The 13554-nt window shown below is 39.4% G+C and overlaps 1 protein-coding gene across 7 annotated transcripts in view; it reads right to left on the bottom strand.

The window, feature by feature from the left end:
- Positions 1-5369: 5369 nt before the first annotated feature.
- Positions 5370-13554, bottom strand: part of RC3H2 (ring finger and CCCH-type domains 2) — a 63784-nt gene continuing 55599 nt past the window's right edge. For 6 of the 7 annotated variants that reach the window (XM_070056508.1, XM_008273357.4, XM_008273355.4 and 3 more), the window contains 4 exons: positions 13317-13451; positions 11423-11530; positions 11177-11325; positions 5370-10600 (listed from right to left, as the gene is read on the bottom strand). In XM_070056508.1, the coding sequence (XP_069912609.1) occupies positions 10405-10600; positions 11177-11325; positions 11423-11530; positions 13317-13451 (588 nt within the window). In that variant the 3' untranslated portion in view covers positions 5370-10404. The remainder of the gene's footprint in view (positions 10601-11176; positions 11326-11422; positions 11531-13316; positions 13452-13554) is intronic. The other variant, XM_008273358.4, reaches the window with a different exon arrangement.

The raw sequence follows: 13554 nt of genomic DNA on the forward strand, positions 1-13554 counted from the left end.
GGATAGCCTCCTTGCGTCACGCGGACACACGCTGGCCAATCAGAAGCAGCACCTCCGTGACGGGGGGAGAGGCTACGGGTCCTACTTTGGGACAAAACACCTCGACGACGGAAATACGCCTTCATTAGACTTTTACTGTGATTTGAACAGCAAAAGAGTAAACTGACTATATGCATGCATCTGCTCAGCTTCCAGCGATAAGCGAAATGTATTTATTTTCGAAGTTTCCAAATTCACTGAATTTTTTTTTATTTCAAAGAGCTCTCATCCCCTGGTTCACTCCCCCGAAGTAGGCAACTGCTGGGGCTGGGCAAGGCGGAAGCCCTGGCTCCCACGGTGAGTGGCAGGGGTTTGCATTCGCAGCCAATTGGAATCCAGAGCAGAGCTGGACTGGAACCCGGGCACGTCCAGCAGGAGCTTAACCTCTAAGCCAGATGCCCGCCCCGCCAGCTGTGTTTTTAATTGGTTCATCACATCCCATCTACTGAGACCGAAAACAGGCATTAAGTCGTCTTCACAAGGTTACACAGCCTTAAGTACAGAGCTTGTATTAAAATCGTTTGTTAAAGCCAGATCCCGACAAGACTTTCATTGATTTCTTTTTAATATATTCAAGCTCCCATTTTTATATTCTGGAGGGATACACTCAGTGACAGCTTCGTTTCTAGTCGGCAGGTGTCAGGACTGTACATGAGTTAGTTATCTAGCAGTATCCTTCATAACTCATCTCTCAGAGTTCTGGGATGATGGGGGATCAGGGGATTCTGTCCAGTGAGAGTCCCACATACAATTTAAAAATTGTATTTAAAAATCTTACCTGGATTGTAAAGTTTTTGTGTTTATTGGTAGAACTTATTAAATGTACTCCATAGTGACAAAAACAAGCTTCTTCTGTGATTGTAGGAAGACAAAGTCTTAATCCTGTCAGCTGTTTATGGGCAGTAACAGCAAGGGTGGGAACCTTTTCTCTGCCAAGGGCCACTTGGGTATTTATAACATCATTCATGGGACATATCAAATGATCAGTTTAAAAATTAGCCTGTGATAGATGTACGGAGTTTTGAGTCCCACCTGCGGTTGCCGTCGCAGGGCCAGACCGAACGACTTCACGGGCCTTCTAGGGCTGTGGGCTGGATGCTCCCCACCCTGAGAAGTAACTGAATGAAATTCATAAACGTTTGATTGCCTTGAGCCACGTTTTCCAAGGCTTGCAGTACTCTTTTTTTTTTTTTCCTTCCAAACAATGGTAATTTGAGCTAAAACAAGATTTGGTCTTCCAGAGTTTCTCATATAACTTTTTCCAACATATTTGTAAATTTAGAACAAATTTGAACTTGTCATTTTGCTAATTTATCTTATATAAATGTTAAAGGTCTAGAGAAGCTTTTTTTTTTTAAGATTTATTTATTTATTTCAAAGAACGACAAAAAAAAAAAAAAAAAAAGGCATCACCTATATGCTGGGTCACTCCCCAAATGCCCACAGTGAGCCAGGGCTGGGCCAGGCTGAAGCCAGGAGCCAGGAACCCCATTGAGGTCTCCTAAACGGAATCACCCACTGACTCCCAATCACTTGTACCAGGCACTTTGAAATAGGATGTGGGTGTCCCAAGTGGTGGCTTAACCTGGTGTGCTACAACATCCACCCTTGAGACAGTTTTAAAATTTTTTAAAATTTGAGATAGATAGATAGAAAGCTGCCATCTCTGGTTCACTCCCCAAATGTCCGGAATGGCAGGGGCTGGACCAAGCCAAAGTCAGGAGCTGAGAACTCAATCCAGGTCTCTCACCTGACTGGCAGGGACCCAACTACTTGCACCATCTGTTGCCTCCCAAGGTCTTCATTAGGAAGAAGCTGCAATTAGAAGTGGAGCCAGGACTTGAAGTGTGAGTGTTCTGATTCTTGACTGACAGCGAGATAATAACCTACTGTGAGATAATAAATGTGTGGACTCATTAAATGTTGGGGTAATTTGTTATATGACATTAAACTAATTTTCCTTTTCATCTTATATCTGCTTTGATAAGCTGTATTTTTTTTTTTTTTTTTTGACAGGTAGAGATATAGACAGTGAGAGAGAGAGATAGAAAGGTCTTCCCTCCACTGGTCAACTCCCCAAATGGCCGCCAGGGCCGGCGTTGCACCGATCCGAAGCCAGGAGCCAGGTGCTTCTTCCTGATCTCCTATGTGGGTGCAGGGGCCCAAGGACTTGGGCCATCCTCCACTGCCCTCCCAGGCCACAGCAGAGAGCTGGACTGGAAGAGGAGCAACGGCACTAGAACCGGCACCCATATGGGTTGCCGGTGCCGCAGGCAGAGGATTAACCAAGTGAGCCACAGCGCCGGTCCCAATAAGTTGTATTCTTGAGGAGCTGTTCCTTTCTCTCTCTCTTTTTTTTTAAAGATTTATTTATTTGAGAGAGTTACACAGAGAGAGGTGAGGCAGAGAGAGAGAGAGAGAGAAAGAGAGAGAGAGAGGTCGGATGTTCTTCCATGCGATAGTTCACTCCCCAATTGGCTGCAATGGCTGGAGCTGTGCTGATCTGAAGCCAGGAGCCAGGAGCTTCTTCTGGGTCTCCCATGCAGGTGCAGGGGCCTAAGGACTTGGGCCATCTTCTCCTGCTTTCCCAGGCCATAGCAGAAAGCTGGATGGGAAGTGGAGCCGCCAGGTGGGAAGTGGAGCCGCCAGGTGGGAAGTGGAGCAGCCAGCTCTCGAACCAGCGCCCATATGGGATGCCAGCACTTCAAGCCAGGGCATTAACCCACTGCGCCACAGCGCCGGCCCCAGGAGCTGTTCATTTCTAAGACCTTATAGTCTAATTTATTCCTTTGGAGACAAAGTATATAAATCTATTTGGAGACAGACAAAATATGTAAATCTATTTGCCAAAAAAACTTCAGAAGTAAAGACTTACGTCCACACAAAAACATATATACAAATGTTCATCGCAGTTTTATTTGTGATATTTAAAAATTTGAAACAACTCAAATGCTGTTCAGTGGGTGAATGGTTAAACAAACTGTGGTACATCCATATCATGGTGTACTACTCAGAAATATAAAGGAACAAACCTCATACATGCAACAATGGATGGATCTCAAGGGAATTATACTGAGTGAAAAAGCCAATCTCCAAAAGTTACATATGGTATATTTGTATAACATTCTTGAAATGATAAAATTACAGAAGGAAAACAGATTTGTGGTTTGCCGGTAGCGATGGGAGAATGGGGTATGGGAGGAAAATGGATGTTAATTTAAAGAGGTACCACAGGACTCAGTGAGAAGGAACAGTTACATTATTTTGATAGCAGTGGTAGTTCCACACATCTACCCACAAGAAAATTGCACAATCACACACACACGTGTGCACATGTAAAATGAGGGCATGTATAGCCAGTGAACTCTAAGATCTGTGGATTGCACAAACGTCAATTTCCTGGTTTTGATATTGTTTCCACAGTTATATAAGATGCTACCATTAGTGAAACTGTAAAGAGTACACTGTTCTCTGTACTATTTTTGTAAATTCTGTGAATCTAAATTTCAAAATGTATAAAGCTGAAATTAAAGGACGTGATGATTATTTCAATAAGTACTAACTACAAAGGAAATGGAATGTTCTGGGAAATTCATTTTCTTCATTAAGAGTCCTACCCTTTGTCTGCATCACTTATTCATGGTTCTTCCCCCTCTTCCTGATCTCAATCATTACTTACTCTTGTTTATACAGGATTACATGTTTTTTAATGTCTGTTCTTGCAATGGGGTCTGTGATTTTAAGTCAAATTCACCCCCCTACGATGTGTAGATATTTAACAGACCATCTTTTACACTTCTGTCCAAGTGATCTTCCTAAAATCCCAAGATGTTCAGGTTATCTAAGACTCTTGTTAGTACAGCACTCCATGTTTTTCATGGTGGTCCCTACCTACCTCTTCCAGCTGTGTGCCTTTAGGAAAATTCTCTAAGGTAAGGTTTTTACTTCATTACTTTTACTTCATTACTTTACTTTTATGTCACACATAAAAATGGCAACATGAGAACTATGTGTGGAATATATTAAGTGCTGTGAATTCACTATTTATATTATTACTCAGTGAACCTTAATTCCTTAAACACCTCTTCCACTTAAGGCTAAAATAGGAAACCAGTACCAGCCACCTCTACCGCCACCTCCTCATTGGGAGAAAAAGGACTCCACGACTTTCTACTTAGAAGATCATGGGCAAGGTGTTAACATGTCAAATACAGGAGTTAGATATCCACGGTGAAGGATGGCTGTGGAGGCAGAACAGCTGCTCGCCGTCCTCCCGTCCCTCAACTCCAACGGGTAAATGTCTTCGGCCTACAAAGCCCAGCCAGTCATTCTGCAGAGCAGCACTTTCTCTGGCTTACCAGGAGCAGCTCCCCATAATTTCTCTTTTGGAGTATCCATATACCCTACATTAGAAGATAGCTCATTAAATTATTCAAATATGTCTTTCCCTTTTTCCACATTGTAAGCGTCTAAAAAATGGGCTCATGTCTTATTGATCTTTAGCTTTAATGATCAGCACAGAAAGAGGCTTAAAAGGTATCAGCTGAATGGACAATTAAAACTATTCAGGGTCAAGTGGAAATGGTGTTTAGCCCTACTCAGGCTATTCTCTGTTCATAGTCTGAGGTCCACAGAACCGTCTTCATATTTCTTCTGATCTACTGCTTTGTACTAGTTATTTATGTGTCTGTCATTTTTTATTTTTTTATTTTTTTTATTTTTTGACAGGCAGAGTGGACAGTGAGAGAGAGAGAGAGAGACAGAGAGAAAGGTCTTCCTTTGCCGTTGGTTCACCCTCCAATGGCCGCCGCTGCAGCCGGCGCACCGCGCTGATCCGATGGCAGGAGCCAGGATCCAGGTGCTTTTCCTGGTCTCCCATGGGGTGCAGGGCCCAAGCACCTGGGCCATCCTCCACTGCACTCCCTGGCCATAGCAGAGAGCTGGCCTGGAAGAGGGGCAACCGGGACAGAATCCGGTGCCCCGACCGGGACTAGAACCCGGTGTGCCGGCGCCGCAAGGTGGAGGATTAGCCTATTGAGCCACGGCGCCGGCTCGTCTGTCATTTTCTCTACTACATTTTAATCTCCACTACGTTTTAATATCCACTTTCTCCTCTCCCATGTAGAAAGCACTCTGTATTGAATGAAGTGACCGAAATTGAGATCTATTTCAACTTCTTTAGATTTCCTTCAAATCCCACTCAATGGCAAATGGATGAGGTAGGCAATTATTTAAATCTCAAGTTAAGGAGTATCCTGGTAGCTTTGTTAAACCAAAAAAAACAAAAAACAAAAAACAACAAAAAAAACCCCATAATATTAACAAACAACTTTCAAGGTGGACAAATAATTTTATTTTGTGCATGCAAATACATGTCAAGTACTGCAAACTTTTTCCATCAATTTTCTCTCAAACACTGAAAATCATGATGCTCTATTTTGTGAACAGCCAAGGCTAATATCTCTTCACTTCAGTGCTACAGCAAAAACACACAGAATTCACTCTTTGCTATTCACTATCATCACAACCCTCATTGTTCCATCTCTGCCCTCCCCCCATATACAGGCCTTATAAGTCCTAGCCTTCCCCCATTTTAATCCTATTCCTATAGCACAAAGGGAAACATTACAATTTGGAAATTCAAATTGAAATAAATGGAATAGAATTTATTCCCATATATATTCCCCATTTCATTGTACAGAATTATTTTAAATTATAGTTTTAAATAGAAGCTGAGTATATGCCTTAAAAATGAGCATTAAATCCATCTTAGAGATGGTGCCTGCTTTTTACATGATGGGTGTACACCATCTTTAATTTCATTTACATTTCAATCGAACAATAGATTTGCAAAGAAAATGTCTAATACAGACGTAAAAATATTCACACTAGAGCTTCACAATCGGTTGTACAATTGACAAACAGGCCTCTTTTCCCAAACTTTCCAGCTAAGCAAATTTATAAAATGTAGTCAATGCAACAAGAAAAACATTTTTCTTTCACTTCCAGGGAAAAGAATATGCAATAAACAGTATAAATGCAGACAGCAGTTGCTGCAAGCTAACCACGATACTCCCAAGTGGCTGTACAGTGGATATGTGCAGTACAAATAAAAGCCACATGTGTTGTATCACAACTACAGTATAATTGTTTGCCCAGCTAAGAGGATGCATGCACTTCCATGCCTTGGGTTATAAAGTGAGGCCTAATTCTGGACAGGTGGATGGAATATGTGCAAATGACCTTGGCTTTTGGCAGTACTAAGTGCAGCCAGTGTCTGTGTTTCACTGGTTTGGGGATTTTTTTTTAATTAATTTATTTTAAAAAAGAAAAAGAACTGCCAATTTTGGACTTGGGGGATTAAATGCTCTTGAGTAAAAATAAATCTCCACTCAAATGTGGGGTGTTCTCATCTGTGGCCTGGACTCCTTGTATTCCCTTGCCAGCAAAGAGATACAAAGAAACTGCTAGTATAAAGGAGTTACTAGCAAACTTCAATTTTTCCAGAAAATGGGATACTCTTTGAGCATGTTCATTTGTGTTCTGCTTGCAGAAGGGGTCCTTATGAAGGAGTTACAGTAAGTGATCCCATCAATTCTCTTCATTCACTAAAACATAAGAAAGTTCTTCTAGGAAATGAATACAAAGTCGTAATGCAACTCAACCTGTAAATGGCATGTTACCATTGTTGGTGACAGTCTGCTCTGAAAATGACTAGAAAGCTAGTGAAGGAGTAGTCAGAATTCAGAGGTGAAATTCCATGTTGACATCTGATCGTTACAAATTTCACCCTGTTAACAGGAAGATATCAGTTTTAACATCTAAAATGCAAAAGCAAGCTAGATGGCTTTCAAATAATTTTTCTTAATGCTTAAATGATCTGACTTTAAATTCCTACAAACTGCTGTGCACCCTATAATTTTCTCAAGGCTGTATATAAAATTGCGATGGACGCTATATACTTATCAACAGGAAATCTGAGTGAAAGTGAGTTGGTCCATACAAATGGACAATTTCAGCTCTTGTATGGGAGGGTTCCTTTATTACTCTTACTACACAGAATAGCTAGTAAAAGAGAGGGAAAAAAAATCAGTGCTACTTGTCTGATGATTAAACTACTTTCTCATGAAAATCAGAATGCAGAACTTCCATATGAGTCACTGGTTTATCCCATGGCATTGAAACTAAGTCATGGCGGCAAAGGCAAGAGAATCTGATTTGTGCAGGTATCAACTAGAACAAATATGTATGTAACATTTTCAGAATTCATGAAATGAGCCCAAAGAAAGAACTACTGATACCATATCCATAATATATGAATGAGGCACATGGACTTAAGAAGAAGAAATAGAAATTGAAAAACAAACAGAAAAAGGAAAAATCACCACTTTCCTGCTTTCCAGACTTCAGACTTTCTTCTGATTAGACCACAGGCAACACATGCTGTTTAGTTACCAGTGTTACTAATTTCCTTCCCTGTTGCTTTGTAGCCTTTGATTCAAAATGCTTCTATCACAATGTGTTGGAAATAGGGCCAGGTGACAGGAAATGTCCTCCATATTAAGGAGTCACACCCAAGGTGTGGTTTGTAATATTTTCCTCTATGACCGCAGAAACTACCATTCTGAAGAAGGGTCAGGCGAACTGCTCTTTCTTCTAAAGTGGCAGAGAATCAATGATTTCACTTCACATCAACACCACCATGACAGAGAAGGTGGCCACTACGTACAGAGATGCAATACAGAATAATCTCAACACAGAAATTATTCCTATGTTGTTAGTGAGGAAGAGAGTAAGTTTTTAAGAACAGGGAGTTATTTTATGGGATCACCTGCTGCAAGACAAGCACTGTTTTAATATAAATGTTCTGAGACATACTAATAAGGTTGGCAGGTATTATACATACACTGATGCAAATGTAATTTCACTGGACAAGTAGGCAAACACCTAAGCAGTTTATCCCAACCCCCTCCAGCAGAGCACAACCAAGTTTCAAAATTTCAATTTTAAAATTAAAAAGATAAGGTTAAATACACAAGATCAATTTATGTAGTATATATTCACCCTCAGAACGTGCTGAAGATGTTTTGTGTAGTTCTGTTGCACAGAGGGTTCTTTCCCTGAGGGCACATAAGGAGCTCTCAAACTGTTAATAGGTCTCTATTTTGTAACAAAATAGCAATTTTAAAATCTTAAAAAAAAATACATTACCTTCAACATGGAAGATCTCACTATTAAATATCCATGAAATAGACAGACTGGTTTGCATATCCTTTAGGGAATTACAAACAGCAAATAAAGTACATTGGAAGCATTTCAAATGTAATAAGCACATATTTATAGAAAGGTTCAGATATAAATTATATAACAATCATGTTCCTGTAATATCCTAGGCTAATTTATAATGTCAGAAATAAGTTAATGTAACATGGTTTAAAACTCTTGTTCCTATTCATTTCAGGTTACAGAATGAAATAAATAAAGCATCTGTAAAGGGATGAGGAGCACTGGCCATGGCAAAAAGGTACAGGACTAACCAAAGGAGACTAAGTCAAGGCTACTGTGCTGTTACACTACAGACAGACAGCTCCACATGTCTGAGTATTAAATAAATGTGTAAGATCTTCCATACTGACACCAGAATATCAAAACTACCCTTCTGTTTCTCAGGTATATTTACAACTTATCAGTCACCTTATGAGCATGTTCATTAAGACAGGTATCAAACACCAGTATTTACTCATTCAGATCAAGAAATTTCAGGGAAATGTCAACCCTCCCACCCCTGGAAATGTGCACAAAACTTTTATCAAAATCTTATCTGATACAATGCTGTGGTTTTGTAAAACAACTAAATAGCTCAGACGACCAATAACATGATCCTGTTTAAGCATCTTGCTAGCAGGAAAAGCCCTTACATACAGTACACCTGGTGAAAGATCAGCTTGGCTTAAAATATTCCAGTACAATTTTCAGAGTAAACAACTTCACAGAAGTTAATTAAAAAAATAATAAAAGTCAAACTAATCTTAAAGAAATGGAAGAAAAACAAAAGACAAACTATAGGAAAGATCACCAGGAAGGAATGCCCAGCATTTGTTTTCAAATGTTGACTGAAATTTAGGTTGCAATACAATACCTCCCACAAATCTGGGGCATGGCTCACTGAATATACCACATACTTTCCACTGTCAAGTCAAAACGATTTCAGTCACATTTTAGCAAGGCAGAAATTATTCATGTTTAGTATGAATAAATGTTAGCCAATGGTCTACTATTACATGGTTCATAGTCTTATCAACCTAACAGTCAAAAAACAAGGAAAATTAAACCTCAACATGAAGTAACACTAAACCATATTTAACCAAGATAATGCAATGAACACCCAAATTAATTAGTTTAACTTAAAAACCCAGCAATACCATCTTGTTAGTCAGTGCAAACGCTACATACAGGGTTTTCTCAAGAAAGCTGAAAGCACCTGATTCTTTTGCCAAGTCATCAGATTCAATAATGTACAGGCTTAAATCTGCATTTTAAAAAACTGCCATTACATTAGTGCATAATTTATCAAAATTGTAAAAACGATTCTGCATAACTTAGGAGAATTTAATATCTAGTACATCAGCTGAAAGACTTAGGCACTTGGTTATATTTTTAATTAATTACTTCAACAAGTAGCCTGCGTATAAATATTAACAAAGCAGAAACTATTCTTGAAAAATGGAAAATTAAAATAAATGCTACAGATAAAAGCACTGCACCACACTCCTACATATAATGCAGTAAAGAAAGCTAGTATATAACCCTGTAAAATTCTATGGTAAGAACGTCTAACTCCACTCTTCAAAATAAAAATAAAAAAAAAAAATCCATGCAAAGTCCCATGAAAAAGATAAATAAAGCAGCTGGAATGAGATGGAAATTTCTCAGTGAAACATAAAATAGAAATAAATAAGTTAATTAAGTCTACTTTCACTAGATGTATCATTGTAGGATCCTGCTAGTTTAATAACTGAGTTGTTAATTTTCTATAGAAGCCATTTAAAATAGGAAATGGCTCAGTTACTGCACCGGATTGCTACAAACTCATAAAAAGCTGCTTGAAGCTTAAGTTAAATGTTGTCCAAATTCCAATCACTTCTGGAAAGTGAACGTGTTACCCTAGTAAAGTAAATTTTCTTTTTTTTCCATAATGCTAATGCAAGAGGGCTTGAAGTATCAAAGAGTCCACAGGAAATGGATGCCCCCAGTAATATCTTTTTTTTAAAAAAAATATACATTATATAATATATATTATATATATAAAAAGCTAGTGTAAATGCTTCCATGGTGTGGTCACAAATTTGAAAGATGAACTTCCTTTCAGCTGTTAACCATCTTCCCATTTGCAACAGGTTTTAAAAAGTCGTTTGTATCTTCAGACATAACGTGAGTTTTCAGAATGAGATTGCCAACACTGACAGATGTGGTGATGGGGAGGCAACTTGCATTGCTAATAGACACTGGGAGTGGCTGGCTAAAGCAAGAAGTTACTGGCAGAATTGTTTTTTGCTCCTCCCTGAGAGAAAATAAATAACATGGAAAACAAATTAGCTTTAATTGAAGACTTTTAAGAGTAATCATAAATGCTTAATGAAAGCTATATTAAGAATACCTACTAAAAGCATGTCTTTATCAAATAAAGTAAAAAGTCCCAGTCTCCAAAAATAATAAAAAATTAAAATACTGGTCAGGTTAACACCATACCATAACAACTATCGAGTTCAAAATCAAGTTCATTATTTATACCCAATGTCAATGTTATAACCAAGAGAAACATTCACGCAATTTTTAAAAGGAGAAACACTTAATCTAGGTTTGAAATTTTCCATTCGGTAGTCTCAAAGTTTGGCTACCATACTAACTTAGGGTAAATCTGATGCTGAAGTACAAACTTTTATCTCAATAAAAAACAAGTTTCAGGCTACTAAAATGAGCCACTTTTTTAGTTTAAGTTTACCTCTTCTTTAAAAATAATTGTCCCATTACACAAGGTCTTCTCCTCATAACAGCCAACATGAATTTAACACATCTATTTCTATTTAACCATCCATGCTCTAGGCCCACCGGTATGAATTTTCTGTCTAACACTCACAGAATCACATGGTCTTCACCTAAACTCTGTCTCTTCTGCTTTAGTGACTCCTTTTGGTGCTGCTGTACTGGATGCCCATTTTCCACTGCTGTTCCATTCAGCAACTGATCACTTTGAGAACTAATACCAAGTTGTATGTCCAGGATCTCCTAAGAAAATAAGTTATTAACCCTTTAGTATGAAAGTATTTTATATTTTTAATTTCCAGTAGAATGAAGCCTCCTAACTATCAATTGTAGTACTTACTTCAATTTGTTCAGTTTGTCCATCAGGTTCATCAGTGTCAAGTGCTGAAAGCTCTAACTCAATATCCCTATCGGGCTTAGTATCTGTTGCATCTTCTGTATAATCACTCTGGAAGTAAGAAAAATATTGATCTGATCCAATACATACAAAACCTGTAGCTTCCTTTTAAATTAAAACAGGAATACCAACGATTTAACTAAAGAATTATTTAAAACAGGCCGGCGCTGTGGTGCAGCAGATTAAGCTGCCACCTGCAATTTGAGCAACCAGTATGAGTGCCAGTTTGAGTCCTGGTTGTTCTACTTCCGATCCAACTGCCTGCTGGGAAAGTAGTGGAAGAAGGCCCAAGTGGTTGAGCCCCTGGCACCCACACAGGAGACCCAGATGGAGTTCCAGCCTCCTGACTTTAGCCTGGCCCACCCCCAGCCCTTGCATCCATTTGGGGAGTAAACCAGCAAATGAAAGATCTCTCTAAATAACTAACTAAATCTTTTTTAATATAAAGATAATGTGCATTATCCATGAACTTTAAAAAACAAGAATTATTTAAGCATTTGAGACTATAATTTTATTTCCTTTTTAAAAGATTACTTATTTATTTTAAAAGGCAGGGCAACAGAGAGAGGGACAGAGAAAAGAGATATCTTCCATCTGCTGGTTCACTTCCTAAATGGCCACAAGAGCAGGAGATGGGCCAGATTGAAGTCAGGTGCTAGAAATTCCATTTGGGTCTCCCACATGGGTGGCAGGGGCCCAAGTACTGAGGCCTTCGTCCACTCCCTTCCCAGGCACATCAGCAGGAAGATGGACTGGAAGCAGAGCAGCAGGGACTCTAATACAGAAAGCTAGTGTGGCAGTTTAACCTATAGTACCACAGGCCAGCCCCATATAATATTATTTCTACTGTAAGTTTTAAAAGCACCAAATCATCTATAAGAAAATGGCATACTAAAATGGAGTTAGTAATGATATAAAGCAACATGCAGCAGTAGAAAACAAATGCATTATGCATGAAGCTAAGAAGCTCAATTTTTTTTCCAAAAAAATTTTTTTGGAGCCAGCCTTATGGTGGTAGCCAGTTAAGTCTCTGCCTGTGACACCAGCATCTCATATGGGCTCTGGTCTAGACTTGACTGCTCCACTTCTGATCCGGCTCCCTGCAAATGTGCCTGGGAAAGCAGCAGAAGATGGGCCAAATGCTTGGACCCCCGCACCCACATGGGAGATCCAGAAGCTCCAGGCTCCTTGCTTCAGCCTGGCCCAGCACTGATAATTGCAGCCATTGGGGAGTGCACCAGCAGATGGAAGATAACTTACTTTGTCTTTCCTAACTAACTCTGCCTTTCAAATAATTTTTTTTAAAAAATTAACTCATTTAAAGGGAACAAATTTCATGTATTTTTTAAAATTATTTGAGAGGCAGCACCACAGAAAGAAAGAGGGAGATATAGAGAGAAAAGTCCCCCATCCACTGCCTCACTCCCAAAAATGGCCACAACGGCTGGAGCTGAGCCGATCCAAAGCCAGGAGTCAGGAGCCTCCTCCGGGCCTCCCACATGGATGTACCTGGGCCATCTTCCACCGGCCCCCCAAGGCCACCAGAAGAGAGCCAGATTGGAAGAGGAGCAGTTGGGACTCAAACTGGCACCCATAAGAGAGATGCCAGCACTGCAGGTGGATGCCCAACCCCTCATTTATTTCATATATACAGTTTTAAGAGCATAATGATACTTACTTCCCAACCCCACCTCTCCCTCCCTCCTCCTTCCTTTCTTATTTTTCTTACAATGACATACTTTAAATTTACATTATAATCACAAACTTAACCCTCCACTAAGTAAGGAATTCAATAAGTAAGTAGAAAAACCACTGTTAAGACATTCAATTTCCGTACCTCTCCATTTCTCAATTCAATTTCTTTGCTTAGAAGATTTAATGTAAGATGACGACCTTCATCTAGGGAATTCCACTTCTGTTGCATGGCCAGAGCATTAGCCTCCCTCTGAAGGAGTAATGAATTACTCTTGGCCTATATGAGAACAGAGGGAAGAAGATAAAGTTACCTTCCAATCAGCCACAGCTTTCAACTGTCATCCTGTTTTTACAAATTTAAATCCGTGTCACACAGAGCC

The sequence above is a fragment of the Oryctolagus cuniculus genome, chromosome 1 (genome assembly GCF_964237555.1).
Source record: "Oryctolagus cuniculus chromosome 1, mOryCun1.1, whole genome shotgun sequence".
Lineage (NCBI taxonomy): Eukaryota > Metazoa > Chordata > Mammalia > Lagomorpha > Leporidae > Oryctolagus > Oryctolagus cuniculus.